Below are 17,595 nucleotides of genomic sequence, written 5' to 3'. Positions count from 1 at the left end.
GATGACATGGTGTGGACTCGCTGAACCAGGTTCAGGAGCTTGCAGGCACGAGCACGGAGCAGAGATGGCTGTCAGGCCCGACGATTTCAAACCGCAGCGTCGCCTTGATCGCCTTATTGGATACCCCCAGTTGACATGAGCCACTGGCAGCTATGGCATTGCCATTGTAGTCAAGGAGCTGGCAGGCCGGTGGAAGAATGCTTGGTTTGGCGCGGATGGTGACGAGGTCGGATTCCGAGATGAGGTTCGCCGATGCGTCGGTGTCCAGTTTAAATTGGATGCGAGCCTTGTTTACTGTGAGGACAGCACACCGCCCGTCGTCGGGATCCACACTGAGGATTGAGAGGCGTTGCGTAGGTGGAAGGCAGCGCATGTGTAATTATGATGCCCACCCGGTATGGGGACTTGAGGCACTCAGCATCAGGGTCCGTTGGGCTGTCGGGATCGTAATTTGGCATGCCTTGTTGTATTGAGCGGACACTTCTGCGCCTCAGCTGGGATCGCTGGCTGCTGAGCGGTGGAGCAGATCTGCAAAGGCTGCATAGTGATCAAGATTGCCACACTGTAGACACCGGAGTGCTTTTGCCGGACATTGCCGCTTTAAGTGGGCGGAGCCACAATTCGGACATGTCATGACGCCGATGTCAGCGCGTTCCGTGCGCCATCGTACATGCGCAGTGCGGACGGTCGACGTACGCACCTGCGCAGTCGGGTTGTCGGGCTCGTTGTCCACTTGGTCGTGGCGCGCATGTGCAGGGACCCGGGAAAAGCGTGCGAAACGGCCACTCTCCTCGATGCTCAGGCCCTGCATTTGTGCAAAGGCCTGCACCCGTTCAACCTCGTGGGAGGCCAGCTTCGCAGTTTCTGCCGCCCTGATGTGGGAGAAACGTTTTGATAGCGACAGAGAAGGCCAACTGTTTGACTTTCAGGAGCTGCTGCCGAAGGGAGTCGGAGTGGACCCCGAAAACGATCTGATCCCGGATCATGGAATCAGCCGTTGAGTCATAGTTACTTGACTACGCTAGGATGCGGAGATGGGTGACGAAGGACTGAAAAGGTTCATCTTTACCCTGAAGCCTCTGCTGGAAAACGTACCGTTCAAAGCTCTCATTCACCTCAATGTCACAGTGGCTGTCAAACTTCAGCAGGACTGTTTTGAATTTTGTTTTGTCTTCGCCGTTAGCGAACATGAGGGAGTTGTAGATGTGGATGGCGTGGTCCCCCACGGTGGAGAGAAATAGCACGATCTTCCTGGCATCCGATGCAGCTTCGAGGTCGGAGGCCTCGATGCACCAGAGGAACTTTTGCTTGAAGAGCTTCCAATTTGAGCCGAGGTTGCCGGAGATGTGGAGCTACGGAGGAGGCTGGATGTTCTCCATGTCACCGGATGGCTGCTTGCTGGTCAATACTGATTCACTCGAAGTAGGTCGGTCAATTTTCAGTATCACTCCGTAGTACCATGATATGTTAGGCAGGTCGGTTCAGTGTGGACTGCACTTGATGCAGCGATGTGAGAAACAGACCTCTAACACTGTAGGAGATCCAACACGGTTTTACTGAATGATAGAACTAACGTACATATTTAACTGTGGGTCGACACTATACTGAACTGACTGGAGACCTTGCACTAGCCTGACCAGACTTACTAGCTACCGCATGGTGTTTGCACTGTGCTAGCTCGTGGACTCTGACTGTCTCAGTGGCTGGGTCCAGAGAGCGCGGGAAACCTAGTGCCCTCTGGCTTTATAGTGGTAGTGTCCTGTCTGGTGATTGGCTGCACTGTGCTGTGTGCTTACTGGTCATCCTGTGTGTCAATCACTGCCTGTCTGCACTTCATTATATACATGCGTGGATATTATGACAATCTGTATTGTACTTTAATTCTTTATTGTTAGTTTAGTTTTGAGTAAAAGGACTCACAGTTTATTATTTTATTACTCATTAAATAGTTCATCTTTCACCAAGAAGACTATTGGTCATTTTATCATCCTGATGGATTCAAGAGTAATATATATATTTTAGATAAGTCATTATTTGAAATATAACAGGTATTATAATTCTGTCTCTTTTCAACAGGAATCTGTTTTTGCAGTAAGGTCATCCTTGATGCTTTGAAAACTGTTATAACTACCGTGAGGCGATCCTCCTCTTAGATTTTTGATCACCAGTTGACGTATTGCGGCTTTTTCAATTTCATCCCATATTAAACTTAGCTTTGTATCAGACACAGGTAACGTGTTTGTGACAAATGTGGCATGTGCTTCCACATTGAGCACTACTTCCGGTACTTTCTCATCATTGTAACTTGTAGCTCTTAACAATGCATCTGCAACAACTAGTTCTTTGCCCTCAGCTTCATGTTGAGATGTGTTGGCAGTCTGATTTCTTTGCACCAACTTTAATTTAATGCGCGCATCTAACCCAATTAGTGATGACTTCGTATCATCCACTATTTCAAATTCCAATGGCATACAGATGTCACTGTTCTGTACCGTGAGGCAACAGGAACGTCTGGTCACTATTGCGTGCCCATTGTAATCTGCCAATCTACAGTTTGATTTTTTTAATCCTTGGAATCTTGTTCACCTGTTTTAGATCTGTCTTTGTGATTAAATTTGCACTTGCATCCGTATCCAGCTTGAATAGAACATCAGGCCCATTAATATTAAGTTTTACAGTCCAATCTTTAATTAAATCGGAGAGTTGAAATAATGTGTCCAGTGCATTAACTCTGGTTATCGCTTCTACCTCTACCATGACGTTATCCTGCAGAGTAAACTTAGTGGAATCATTATTTGAAGTTAACATTTTTTCTTCATATCCTTCATTTTGTGTACTCTGTACCATCTTATATCTATTCAGAGTTTTTTTACAGTTGTTTGCCGGTATCACTGAAGTAAAACGGCATTGTGAGGCAAAATGATTGAACTGCTGCATTTCCAGCATCTTTTTCTGAATGCCGGGCAATTTCCCTTAAGTGGGCATGGCCACAGTGCCCACACGTCATCACGCTTGTGACATTATGTGCAAACTTCTCATGCGCAGAACAGTCGACTTCTGGTTCCCGTTGCTTTTTCAGGTATGCTAACACAAACTGGTCATGCGCATGCACAGAACGGTCAATGTCCAGATTGCGCTTTCTTTTCAAGCGTGTCTGCGCAAAATGGCCGCATTCTGCAGCACGCTGTTTTTCTAGCTGTGCCACAGATTCAATGGCATCAACCACATTTCTTTAGCCCTGAACTCTGCATATTTGTTTGTGGATTGCTCACTGGCCTTGCAAAGATTTAGGTCTTCTTCTAACAGCAAAATTGGTCTTCTTAGTAATCTTTCTCGCAATCGCTCGTCATGTATACCAAACACTATTTGATCCCGCAACATCGAATCCACAACGGAGGAAAAATTACCGGACTGCGTTCTCAGTTTTAAATCAGTTATAAACTAATCTATCGATTGACCTTTAAACTACACCTTTTTCTGAACATGTAGAGCTCCTATGTTTCGTTCACCTGTGTTTACAATGAACATCAAATTTATCCATGACCCGTTCAAATTTTTTCTTAACCTCACTGTTTGTGAATTCAAAGGAATTAAATAATTCTAATGCCTGCGATCCTGCCAAATTGAGGAGGAATGCATTTTTTTTTCAGGAGCTGATTCTAACGCGGAGGCAGATAAAAAAAACTTCATCAACTGTTTGAAATGTTTCCAGTTTACACTTAGTTTACCGGTCGTCCTGAAGTGTTCTGGCTTTTTCAGACCTTCCATCTTATGATCAGTAGCTTGGTGCTGTCTCCAAAATCTGTGTAGTAGCTGGATTGGTCTTTTCGTCTTAGAAGCTGAGCTCACTTTCTAAACTTACTGCTTACTTTTGGGAACACATTCCTGGCACCATATGGTCTTCTTTGTGATTCTTGTTATCAGGATGGATGTCGTAGTGTTCACAAAGACCACAGACGCTAAGTTCATTAACAATGCTAACATTTATTTACACTACTTATTATAGCTCGACCACTTACTCCCATAGTAAACAATAATCTAGTAATCTACAATCTACACTCTACGAACACTAGTCTCTTCAGTCTATCTATAGCTGTACTCTACTCTCTCCCACTGTTCTCTCTAGCTCTCCTCCAGCTCGCTCCCAGAAGTCTGTGACTCAGTGCTTTCTATAGTTCTGATCTAGCTCCATCGAGTGGTAAATTATGATGTGACATTATTCTGAACATTTCACATAATGTCACACCTTGGAGCAAAGGAGATTGAGGGGGAGCATGATTGTGATGTATAAAATTGTGAGAGGCATAGCTGGAGTAGACCGGAAGAAACGTTCACCTTGGTGGAGGGATTAATGACAAAGCGGCATAGATTTACAGTAAGGGGCAGGAAGTTTAGAAGGGGTGTGAGGGAAAACCTTTCCAACCAGAGGGTGGTGGGAGTCTGGAACTCCCTGCCTGAAAGGGGTGGTGGAGGCAAAGACCCTCAAATATTTTAGTAGCATTCAGATGCGCATGTGCAATACCAAGGCATCAAAGACTTTGGGCGAAGTGTTGGAAAATGGGATTAGAATGGTTGTTTTTTTCCTGGCGCAGATGCAATGGGCCGAAGAGCCTTTTCTGTACTGTAGACATCTACGACTCTATTGTAGTAAATCTTTATGATATCATTTTGGCAGCTTGGATAACCTTTCTATAATTGATGCTCAGAAATGTTGGGGGGGTTCCCTGCTGTCCGCCGCCGGTATCAGAGTTCGCAATGCGGCAGTGAATCATGTGTCAGACAAAAAACAGGATCAGCACCCACTGCTAATTCCATTCTAATGCTCCAGTCCCTCACCGGCAGCGACATTGAACTACATGCCCAGCACCTGCACGAAGACGCAAATGGGTTATTTGAACCAATTTACATCTGATTAATGGGCGAGACACCCAATTCTCCACACCCTCATGATGCTCTGGCCCTCTCTGCTGGAATTCACATGAGCCAGGATTGGTGGTAGTAGCTTCCAGTGTGGCCCTGATGCAGTGAACCTTGCAGTGGGTCAAGGGATAAGTATGTAACGCAGGTGCCCCCAATGCCCAAGGGAGGGTACCACAAAATGCAAATCCTGCCAATCCCACCTCCCCCAGCCCCATCAGACCCCATATAATTGATCCGTATATTGTGACCCCTCCTGTATCAGAGACACTCCTGTATCAGAGACACGCCGCCATCAGTCATGCCTGCCTAAAAGCTAAAGAACTGTACCGGCAGAACCAGTGAAAAATCACTGCTTTTTCACTTCCCTTTCCCTTACACCTGCTGCCTCAGACAGAGGTGTAGAAAGCAGCTGCTGTCACTTGGAAAACCAAATTCAATGTTAATATTTTACTTTTCTCTTCAAGCATATTTCTTCCTCTCTTCTGCATAATCAATACCTTTGAATTTCCCTCTTATCCGTTTTCTGAACCACGCTCAGGTTCACTGCAATAGATAGACTGGAGACTTGCCAGTCCCTACTTCCTTAGGGTTTAATGATGGACAAGTTATTACTTACCTGTTGTCATTTAAAACATCACCACCAGAATACAATTATTCATTCATTTATGTCATTCCTTTAATCAACAAATTATGTTCACATAGGTCACAAGAGGTTGTATCTTGCAAAAACAAATTTCATAAAATTATATGGAGCAAAATTTTATATTTTGTTAAAATTAAGGCATGAATAGGAACAAAGCACATTTATAATGCTGAATATACAGAAAAACGTAAATTCCACTCATGGTATTATAGTCCCAGTGTTAAAACCAAAATTACTTTGCAAAGAGCCATTATTTCCCTCAAGTTTAAAATGCCATTTGACAGAAATTTCAAATATATAAGTAACAAAGATTAATAGTATTCTTAAAGATGAGTTTTAAAGAAACATTCATCATATTAATAGTTTCTAACACTAACAATTATTAATTTCAGTATTTAGCATCATCAAAGTTTAGTTCATTAACTGGGCAAAAGATAAATTCCGTTCTAATATATTTTGTGAAGTATTTTACTCAACTTTCCTCGATGATTTTAAGTTCAATAAACATTTTGCTCTGACCCACAGACCATGTAAAATTAATTCCATTGAGGATGAGCGAGACTATTTTTCTCCCCTTTCCTATTTTCTATCTTTGCCCATGAAAGGTGTTGATGTCTGGGTCCAGGAACAGAAGGATTGTCCCGTATGGCCATTGTTTTTGTGTGAATGTAGACAGTATGTGACAGTGAGCTATGCAATCATAGGGAGCAGGTGTGGAGTGTGTCGGAGTGGAAGAAGACAGTGGGTGGTGAGGGAGGGAGTTCTGGGATACTAAAGCATTACTCTACATCTTAAAAAACATCTTTTGCAGCAGAGGTCAGTAAATGGTGATTAAAAAGTGGGAACAGAGGCAAATTTTCCCCTTTCCTACTGACAAATGCCAAAGTTTTTCCTAATAGCAATCCTAATGAGATGAACTCTGCTCCATGCTGACCTGAGTTATTGAAGGAAGGCACATAAGTTTCTTGAGGAATGTTTTTGCAAAATTCTCCATACTTTCAACAGAAGGTCAAGCAAAATTTCAGTATCCTAATCCGATCTGGCATTGTTGTGAACTTTTCAAGCCCACAAATTTGTGAGACTTTGCGCAGAGCCAAAACAGGAATTCGGGGTGCGGCCGGGATGTGGGGGAATAGGGAAAGAAAGCTGTATGTTCACTCTCAAATATTAATCAAAACATAAAATCACGTTTCTAAGATTGTCCACAACATTTTCTGTAAAACAAGTTTATCTGGTTTACTTATATAAATGAATCAATGATGATGAATAATCCCACTCATAATAGCACAATCTTATAATGAACTGTATGATGCTGCAGGTAATTGTCAGCTTTCACCAAAAAGGTTGTTGTGTGTCTTTTTATTAATGAGTTATTGCCCCAGTACACAATAGAAAATGTTGCTAACCCCATTACATAATGTCTATTGAGAAGCCCAATGCCAAAAACGTTTATACAAAAGCACTCACTTCCTCTTGAATAACTTCTAAAATGGTTTCTCCTTGGGTAAGTTGATAATTTTTATTCTTTCTTCTGGACCTGAAGAGGGTCAGTTTTATCTTTGACCTCTATTAGTTAACTTAGACTAGAATAGCTTTGAAATGGGTTGTTATCGCTCGAGTATAATTGATGAGTTAAGATGTATTTTTCTGAAAGATTGGAGCAGGAAAAAGATTAGCAAGAATTGGAATCACATAGCACCACTGTATTAATGTACATTTACTTACCTGCAGAGCTCTTTTTAATTATAGCATAGGGTTATACATCCACAACAACAACAAACTGTATCTTTATTACGCCTTTAAATGTTTGACTGACACAAAACAGTGATGGAAGAAAGGCCGTAAGATGATTGAAGAAGTGGTTATTAAAGTTGATAATAAGGAACTTTTCAAAAGATGAGAAAGAATTGTGGCGAATGGCAAAATGAGGAGCTGAAAAGCTGAAAGCTTAGACAAGAAAATAATGGAATAAAAAGGGGACTATGATGGAAGAGAGAGAGCACATCCTAGAACATAGGACTGGAGAAAGTGGCTAAGGTTGGAAAATGGTGTCGGACACATTTCTAATTTACTGCATTGAGGAGAAAAGGACAAAGATGGAAAGGGATCGAGATTCTTGTTGCAGGGTGTGTGGCAGAGATTAGAATGAGTTTCAGTTTACATTGAACAAAAGTTAGATGCCTGGCATGAAATCACTGCAGTCGTCAGGTTTGAAGATGAGCAAGTCTGGAGTAAAGATTTAAGCTGTGATGGGGAGAGATAAAGGCGGGGACAGCAAATACTGCTAAGATGCAGACAGACAGTCATAGTAGTGGATAGGGTATCAGGTTGGAAATGGAAGTTGGAGATCAAACAGGGCATTAATGATGGACATAATCTGGCTCAGAGTGACTGTCAATAAGGGGACAAAATATAATACTGAAGTGCAGAATTTGGTGTAGTGGAACAGCAAGGTCTTGCTGAAAAATGTCCTGATATTTATCCCCATCTTGATATTGAACAAAGAATTGGACAATGAGAGCAAGCTAGGACAGCTGGAAGGTAGAGCCTTGAGCTGTGGTACCACAGAATGTGATACCAACAAACATTTATCAAATCAACAATATATTTGTTCCCTCTTCTAATACATTAGGGTGAACTTTGTAAGGCTTTCCTTTAAGCTTTCTGTTTTGTGAAGCAGCAGTTGGAGTTGTGAATATATTATTATAGAGTCAACACTAAAATGGATGTTTGTTTATATTGAGGCTCCTCACTGATGGCTCCACCCTGCAAATTGACCCATATAGGTTAGAACTTTCATAAAAATAGCAAAGAGAAGAATTATTGAGAAAACTACTCAGTGATTGTGCACTGCATAGCGTCATTGTAGATCTTTGGAATCTGAAATCACTGATACAAAATATCATGGCTGGAATTCTCCAGCTATTGAAATTCTCTGTTCCCACCGACAGTGCACCCCCACCCATGGGTTTTCCAGGGGCATGGGGTGGCTTCAACAAGAAATCCCACTGACAAGTGGCAGGTGTAGAAAATCCCACCGCCAGTGAAAGGCGAGCTGCTGAGATACATGCGTCTGTGGGACCAGAGAATCCAACCACATATTGGCGAAAATATGTCAGACACTGGATATAAATGCTGCAAAGTAGACTTCTGTTATGACAATACACCACCATGCAGAACAAATATTATTTTCCCAAATTCATTGAAGTCAATTACAAAGCTCAGCTTCCCCCAGCATGGATTTTTAGATCTGGCTTTTTATCTTCAATACCAGCAGAGGGAAGTGGCCATTGTTGCTTTAGAATTTTACATGGGAGGATAAACTGGTACAAAATTGTTTTGATGCAGTTTACTGGAACTCAAGAAATCAGTGGTTCAAGATCGAAGACAAGGCTTGCAAAGTTCTTTCTCCTGTGAAGAATTTGACTGTGATAGACAAGAGACCAATCCTTTACGTAGCAAAACTTGGCTCCTTCAGTCCCCACAAATTGCCATATTTTCAAAAACATAATTTCATCATACATTTACCGGACTCCTAATTATTATGAATTGATTTTAAAAAAACATTATTACGCACATCAAGCGCACATCATGCTGTGTGGTGAATGTATTATACCAATAATCCACCACTGTATCAGTACCATGCTACACCTTTGTATTTGCATCTATGCTATGTTGTTGCCCTTGTGGGCTCCACCTATGGGCCATTGTATGGCATCATCCATGGGGGAACATGTTGGGACATGTATGAGCTCTGCCCATGGCTCCTCCCCTTGAGGGGGGGGGATATAAAGAGCAGTCCGCCTGTAGGCGGTGCACAGTATTGTCACAGTCGCAGGCAGGTACTGTTCTAAGTTGATTAAATCCACGGTTTACCTTTACTCTTGTCTCGAGTGAATTGGTGGTCGCATCATGCTGTTTGGTTGTTTTTAGAATATTGGCATTGTGCCTTTAAATGCACTGGATCCATTAACAGATTCATATGCATTTATTAACTGTGCAAGGTACACTGTCTGTACATTGCTTTGTCCCAGTTTGACCCAGCAGGGACGAGACATGTGGGAAGTTAGTAATAAGCAGGTTATTTACCTACTTGGTTCCATTGTTTTTGATTTTGCAAGTGAATGAAATGCTTGCTTAAAGCACTCAGGTGCCTAATAAATTGATGCAAATTGATGTCCTGTCATGTCAATAGGATCTGATGGCAGTTTGAAACAGACTGTGATTGGAAATTGAACCAGGGAAGTTGAAGCCGCTCTCTGCTTAGGCAGAAACTGGTTTGAAGATAGAGAGGCCCTGACAGGTGAATCTAAAATCTTTTGTTTGTAAGGGTCAGGATGTGCAGATGCGTTGCAGAATAATAACCGTAACCACAATCCTTCCTGATCACATGACCCTCCAGATGATGGCCTGAGAGTCAGTTGGCATCAACAGGCAGCCATTGGGCTGTATGATTTCTGCTGCTTCCTGCTGACTTAACTGGACAATAAGTGAGTGTTTAAATGAGGTGCAGTTATTGAAATGGTCCGGGCTTTATTCTGGTGCAGGTGGGCAGGGAATAACTCTCAGGCACTTTTCCCCAGAAATCTGCTCGCAGTTAAAATCCAGGCCCAATTTGATAATTTCTTGCACAGAACACGAATCCTTTCACTTTAATAATAGCCAATAAATTACAGCGACACATATAACATTATTCTTTGGAGGAACATTTAACCTTTTATCTTGGGAAGGGTTCTATTATTGTTCAGCTCCATGGTTATACTTACTCTTTCTAGAATGAAACGAAAAATTTGGTTTTGAGGATGGCTTTGTAGTAGAAGAAGGGCTCTCGACAGTCTGAAAAATTTAAAAAATCATGCACGTTAATTTGGAAACAGCCTTTGTTTATTCACTTGTTACTTTTTTTCCAGCTCCCTACAATTCTCTGTTCTCTGAGAAAAGTGATTCGATAAGGAACAGTGCTAAAGAGGATACAGTCTTGGGAATGGAGTGAATATGTGGAATCTCTAGACCTCTAGAACGAGAGGTCATAGATACAGGGTGAAAGGCGGTAGATTTAGAACTGAGATGAGGAGGAACTGCTCGCAGAGACTGGTGAATTTGTGGAACTCGCTGCACCATAGTGCGGTGGAATCTGAGTCATTAAATGGTTTCAAGAAGGAGATAGATATATTTCTGGTAAAAGAAAACAGTTAAAGGGTTAGGGAACAAGTAGGGAGGTGAATCTGAGACCAGGAAGAGATCAGCCATGATCTGATGGAATGGCGGAGCAGGCACGAAGGGCTGAATTGCCTACTTCTGCTCCGAATTCCTTTGTCCCTCTGTTAAGCTAACCTCAAGGGCTGTGAATAGCTTGTTTCAGCATCAGATGCTGTCAAGGAGATTAGGGAATGGAGTTAGTAGTGCAGACAAATAGCTTTAATCTTCCCGGTAGTTAATTTGAGAAAATGATTTCACATCCTTGACATGAAGCCTGCCAATTTAGACATTGGGTGGATTAAGAGAGTTGGTGTTTAGGTACTGTCGTCAACATACATCTGGAAAACATCACTCTTTTTGGATCATGACACTAGGATCAGTATTATCTTCATCTTGGTGTGGTTAAATATGGACCTGATAAGCATTATATATCCCAGCTTTTCTTCCTATCCCTCCGTGATCCAGCTGCTCTTCAACTCTAGAAACGTTTCCCATCTTGCATACATTCTTCTAACCTCCGGCTTACTGGTCTCCCTTTGTCTATTGCCTTCCCTTTGCCCTTTTATTAGTGGAACAGCTTCTTGTTGGTTGAGCAATATTATCATGAATTCCATTCTCAGACCCCCTCCATCTTTCTAATCTTACACATGCCTTCAAAAGTCTAATCAAACCCCATTCTTCAGACCTTGCATTAAACCGCCCATTACTCTTGTTAATTCTCTAAATTGGACCTTGAGACATTGTGTCAAATACATAAATATATAGTGTAAACTCTTATTGCGCTCCCTTTCGCAGTGGTTTGCTCACTTTCACAATAACCGACCAATTCCATTTTAGATCAGTTTTGAGGAAAGGTGTCTATCTCAGCATTTTTATATCGTTTCTCTTTCAGATGGTAATTATCTCCCATTCTATTGTTCAACCCTTACCTTTGTTCGGGAAGAAAATCCTGACAATGAAAATTTCTTCATCAACATTTCTCGTACCTGAGTTAACAGCAGAAGAAAACATTTTATTCGATGAAGTGAAAATAAATAATGCTGGAAAATGGAAGAACTGAAGCTCGTAGCTCACCTTGTTATCCATGAATGTTCCAAAGACCAAAATAAAGAATCCCTAAAAAAGGAAAATATTCTGAAGCAGATAAGCAATAGATCTTTCACAAATTGCAAACACTTTTTTTTTTAAACATTGCACTACTTATTCTGAATTCACCATTCATTAATAAATAAATCTGGTTTGACAGGAGAGGTTTCTTTTCACCAGTGATATCCAGTACCAATCTTATCAGAGCAAGCTGCTGGCAGGCCTGGAAAACTATTTTCCTCCCTCTCCCACAAAAACGTTCCCTGCTGATTTTAGGCCCATACCCTCCAGAATCATAATCAAACCCTGTTCCCTGTTCAAACCTGTAAGTTCCTATTGCAGAGAATGGTCAGGATGGTTAAAATTATTACCTGGTTAACAGATCTCTTCATGGTTCCCATCTCTGCCCACCAATATTTTGAGATCTGTGTATCTTTGCTTCTGTCCTCTTCACTATTGTTAATTATAACCTCCACTGGCATCTCTGCACATCAGTTGCCTTGGCCCTTAAGTTTGAAATTATCTCCCTGAACATTTCCCTGCATAACTCCCGTGCTTTTGTATCCCATGGCCCTCATTACAATGTGGCGTGTGGCCAGAGGAGATAAAGAGTGGTGCGAAATATGAGGAAGGTGGATTTCCTGCTTGAAGCTGACCAGGTTGAATAGCTGGTTGGCTGGGATCTCTGTGGGATAAGCTGCTTTAGAGTATTGCAGCTGGGAAACATGGACGAGGTCTGGAGATTCTGGAGGGAGAGATCCGGGAGGGAGAAATTCTGGATGGATTATGTGGCGATTATGGAAAGGGGAGATCACAGGGGAGAGATTTATGGCAGAGTGCCTGGGTATCGGGGGGAGAGGTTTTGGAGACAGCATCATGGAAGTTGAAGGTTGGAGGAATTCTGGGGATTGTGGGGAGGTGATCTGGAGATCACATAGATGAGGATCCAAAGAAACCAGGGGTAAGCTCCTGAAAAGGGGGTCAGATAGAATGAGGGTGTGGGATTTGCAGAGATTACATAGGGTGGAGGGGCAGGTGGGTAGGAGATTGTGTGAAGGGGATTCCAGAGATAATGAGGGGCAAGATCACATGGATTGGGGACTGGAGTTCACAGGAAGAAGGTGGTTCAGAGATCTTCGGGATGGTGGAGTCTTTTAATCACAGGCAGTGAGGTTCACACCATGAAGAAGAGCTCCAGTGAGCGGCTCCAGAGAAAGGGGCAGAAGAGCTTCTGGAGATAGATAGATGATGGGATCTGGAGATAGTGAGGAGAAGGTGGTCTGAAAATTACAGGACCCAGGGGTTCATAGGGAGAATTCCTGCTTCACCTTGCCCACAAGCCATGCTGGAAAAACTACAGATTCCTTTTTGTTTTCTTTTAGCAGGATTCGTGAGCTTAGGAATCCCGGAAGCTACCAACATCTGTGATAGTCACCTCATTATCATATTATAATTACTGAACGGTCTCTCAAGAGCTAGTGCATGCCTGACCTTCACAACCCAAAAAGTTTAATCTTTATGTAGTCGGAAAGTTTAACTCGGTGAGCAATGACTTCTGTGGCCTAACTCTGACAAAATTAAATACCCCAAATGTTCAAAATGTTTTCACACAAAATACATAGAAGGAATCTTCTGATCCATCTAAGATTAGAATAATTTATTTTGCTGGCATTGCAATGATTACATTTTCAAAATTGTCTTTGAAGCATTTTGGGAAGTTCTGACAACATGAAAGATGCTAGATAATCAAATCTCACATGAAACAGTGCTACTTATCATGAAGAATCACAGTCAAGATAGCTATCTATATTGCTCTCCTTCCTCCACTATGCTGGAAATTGCCAAGTTAATAATAATCTTTTTTAGTGTCATATGTAGGCTTACATTAACACTGCAATGGAGTTACTGTGAAAATCCCCTAGTCGCCACACTCCAGTGCCTGTTCGGGTACACTAACGGAGAATTTAAAATGTCCAATTCACCTGACAAGCATGTCTTTCGGGACTTATGGGAGGAAACCGGAGCACCCGGAGGAAACCGACGCAGACACGGGGAGAACGTGCAGACTCCGCACAGCTAGTGATCCAAGCCGGGAATCGAACCTGGGACCTTGGCGTTGTGAAGCAGCAGTGATAACCACTGTGCTACCGTTTGACTCATGGAACATGCCTCGCTGGTGATTATTACTTTACTTGAATTTGACTGCATTAAATACGAGTAAACTAAACAGTTAGAGTAAAAATTCTAAAAGTATAGGTTAAACATACCTGAAAAGCATTGAGAATTGTAAATATATAATGGAAAGCTTTAGGAGAACCCTTTTGAAACGTTGGTATTCCAAATGCCCAGGTCAGACCGAGGATTGGGGTTAGCACAGCAATGCTTCTCACAACTTGTTTGAATGTTTCTCTCTCCTGGTTATTGCTTCTGGATCTGTCCCCGATTGTTGGTCGTAACAGCTTAAATATGACTACAGTCAGAATAATGAGGTTGATTGCGATTATAGCCAGTGCAGGTATAACAAATGCAAGTAGAGGGTACCCTTTATCCCAGCCGAGCCAGCAGGCATCTTCTCTGGTGTAACTGTTTCTTGGATAGGTAACGCCGATTGTGATGACAGAGATTATTAATGGACATAGGTAACCAATACTAAATGATATTCCCATCATAACTGACTTACTGAGGTCATGGAATAGGAAAAGCAAACGATACACAAGTAGAAGGCCCAAGGTTAACATCCAAAAAAATAAGGCAAGATAGAAAAAGTGAATGAAGAAAGTAGCAGCTGTGCAAGCCCTTGTTCCTGGATCTACAGCTGAAGCCACAATGAACCATATATCAGCTACCAGGAGATTTACCGCAATGTTCAGAATTCCAATATGGCGAGTGTAAGAGGTCTTATTTTTGGTCACATGCTTCCACGCTATACCCTCTATAATAATCGTGATTAATAAACATCCAATTGAAACGGCAACTCCGATTATAGTTATATACGTCAAAGCTGGGTCGTCTATTAAATCAGGGGACATTAACATTGAAAAAGACGTCAAGTGCTTACAGTTACATAAGATATTTTCCCCAATAATTTCACGTTTACAGCCAGTGTTATTCCATGCACCATTGCCACTAAAATCCCAAAATGCACACACGGCAGTGTTCAGATCAAGCGTCTGATTTCTTGGTGAGAATGTCAAGTTGATGTTAACAGGGTTCTTAACATTTAATGTTATTGTCGCAACAAGACCATTAATCAAAAAGTTCCCACTGAAGGTTGTGGTATTGGGTAAAATATCAATCCATGTTGGATATGCAATTGTGATTACTGTGGCATTTGGTGTGTCCTCAAATTCTTCAGAGGAAATGAATACATTAGCACGTAAATTGGCATATTCCTCGATGGTAAAATTAGCAAAGGTTTCATTAATAGAGAAGTTCTTATTCTGACGAAAAATTCTAGCAGCTCTGAGCTCAAGATTCTCTTCTTTGATGTTTAAAGTGTCATTCTGCAGAACGAGACGAGTATTAAAATTTTCCACTGCCTGTAATAATTGAGAACTAGGATTGGGATCATTTTCATTTTGTGTGTTTGTGAGAACTTGCCATGTATCTATTGATGCAAGAGAGATAACTGCACTCATAGTTTCCAAGAAATTCTGAAAAACACAAAATAAAGCTTTATAAATCAAATATTCAATTTCATGTTCAGAAATATTGCCAAAGATACAGGCTTGAACACATGAACAGGCAAAACTGATATGCAGCAAAAGCGGAAGTTGGCCAATTAAGCATGTCCCTACTGAGTGACTAAAGATCCATATCCCTCTGGGTTCAAGAATTCCAGAATTCACAATCGCTGACAGAATAACTTTCTCCTCATCTCATTTCTAAATGGCTTCTCCTTATTTTGACACTGTCACCCTCATGTTCTCCAGTGAGGGGAAACATTTTCTCAGCATTTACCCTTGGAATTCTATATTTTTCAATTAGAGCATCTGTTATTCTTCCAAAATCCTGGGAATGTAGGCCTGGCCTAGTCAATCTCTCATCATAGATTAGTGTCCACATCTAGGAACCAGTCTATGCACTTTATTTGTGTGACCTCACCAATGTCCTTTATAATTGTCAAGCTTCTTTTACGTCCATGCAGCTCAGAAATAATTAAACCTTGACCTTTAAGACAATCTGAGTAATTAACAATCTGATTATTAAGACAACCTACGTGCAGGGGGAGTTTGGTGAAACAAAGAGTGAGGTGAAAGAAGGAGGAAGTGATCATTTTCTTCTTTTTTCTGACTGATGAGTAGGTTTGGCGAGTGCTCCTGTTCTTTAAAATAAGGTAAAAGGGAATTTAAGTAACTCTTACAGTACAGAACACCTGGGGCGGGATTCTCCGCAATCGGCACCAAAAACGGCGCGAATCAGTCCGGCATCGCACCGCCCCAAAGGTGCGGAGTTCTCCGCATCTTGGGGGGCCGAGCCCTCACCTTGAGGGGCTAGGCCCGGCGCCCCACTGATTTCCGTCCTGCCAGCTGGCGGGAAAGGCCTTTGGTGCCCCGCCAGCTGGCACGGAAATGACTTTGCCAGGCGGCGCATGCGCGGGAGCGTCAGCAGGCGTTCACAGCATCCCCACGCATGCGCAGTGGAGACCATGGCGAAGGCGGAAGGAAAAGAGTGCCCCCATGGCACAGGCCTGCCCGCAGATCGGTGGGCCCCGATCGTGGGCCAGGCCACCGTGGGGACACCACCCGGGGCCAGATCGCACCGCGCCCCCCCCAGGACCCCGGAGCCCGCCCGCGCCGCGTTGTGCCGCCGTTCAAAAGGTGGCTCAATCCACGCCGGCTGCCGTAGGTTGACAGCGGCAGGACTTCGGCCCATCGTGGACCGGAGAATTGCCAGGGGATTTCCGCCGACCGGCGCGGCGCGATTCCCGCCCCCGCCGAATCTCCGGTGGTGGAGAGTTCGGGACACGGCGGGGGCGGGATTCACGCCGACCCCCTGCGATTCTCCGACCCGGTGGTGGGTCAGAGAATCGCGCCCCAGGGGCGGGATTCTCCGCAATCGGTGCGATGTCCGCCGACCGGCACCAAAAACGGCGCAAATCCGTCCGGCATCGTGCCGCCCCGAAGGTGCGGAATTCTCCGCATCTTGGGGGGCTGAGCCCTCACCTTCAGGGGCTAGGCCCACGCCGGACTGATTTCCGCCCCGCCAGCTGGCGGGAAAGGCCTTTGGTGCCCCGCCAGCTGGCGCAGAAATGACATTGCCGTGCGGCGCATGCGCGGGAGTGTCAGTGGCCGCTCATGGCATCCCCGCGCATGCACAGTGGAGGGGGTCTTTTCCGCCTCTGCCATAGTGGAGACCATGGCGAAGGCAGAAGGAAAAGAGTGCCCCCACGGCACAGGCCCGCCCGCGGATCGGTGTGCCCTGATCGCGGTCCAGGCCACCGAGGGGCACCCCCCGGGGCCAGATCGCCCCGCGCCCCCCCCAGGACCCCGGAGCCCGGCCGCGCCGCCTTGTGCCGCCGTTCGAAAGGTGGTTCAATCCACGCCGGCCGGCGTGGGTTGACAGCGGCAGGACTTCGGCCCATCGCGGAACGGAGAATCGTCGGGGGATTCCCGCCGCCACCGAATCTCCAGTGGCGGAGAATTCAGGACATGGCGGGGGCAGGATTCACGCTGACCCCCGGCGATTCTCCGACCCGGTGGGGGGGTCGGCGAATCGCGCCCCAGATGTCGGAGAGTGAATCTGGT

The 17,595-nt window shown here is 43.8% G+C and overlaps 1 protein-coding gene across 2 annotated transcripts in view; it reads right to left on the bottom strand.

Annotated features, from left to right (window-relative positions):
* Window positions 1-5,566: 5,566 nt before the first annotated feature.
* The window catches only part of LOC140410702 (adhesion G-protein coupled receptor F1-like), a 540,253-nt gene continuing 528,224 nt past the window's right edge, over window positions 5,567-17,595 (bottom strand). For both annotated transcript variants that reach the window (XM_072499141.1, XM_072499142.1), the window contains 5 exons: window positions 14,116-15,501; window positions 11,837-11,878; window positions 11,692-11,748; window positions 10,330-10,399; window positions 5,567-7,210 (listed from right to left, as the gene is read on the bottom strand). In XM_072499141.1, the coding sequence (XP_072355242.1) occupies window positions 7,137-7,210; window positions 10,330-10,399; window positions 11,692-11,748; window positions 11,837-11,878; window positions 14,116-15,501 (1,629 nt within the window). In that variant the 3' untranslated portion in view covers window positions 5,567-7,136. The remainder of the gene's footprint in view (window positions 7,211-10,329; window positions 10,400-11,691; window positions 11,749-11,836; window positions 11,879-14,115; window positions 15,502-17,595) is intronic.

The sequence above is a fragment of the Scyliorhinus torazame genome, chromosome 4 (assembly GCF_047496885.1).
Source record: "Scyliorhinus torazame isolate Kashiwa2021f chromosome 4, sScyTor2.1, whole genome shotgun sequence".
NCBI classification, from domain to species: domain Eukaryota; kingdom Metazoa; phylum Chordata; class Chondrichthyes; order Carcharhiniformes; family Scyliorhinidae; genus Scyliorhinus; species Scyliorhinus torazame.
This window is presented reverse-complemented; position numbering and strand designations above follow the sequence as displayed.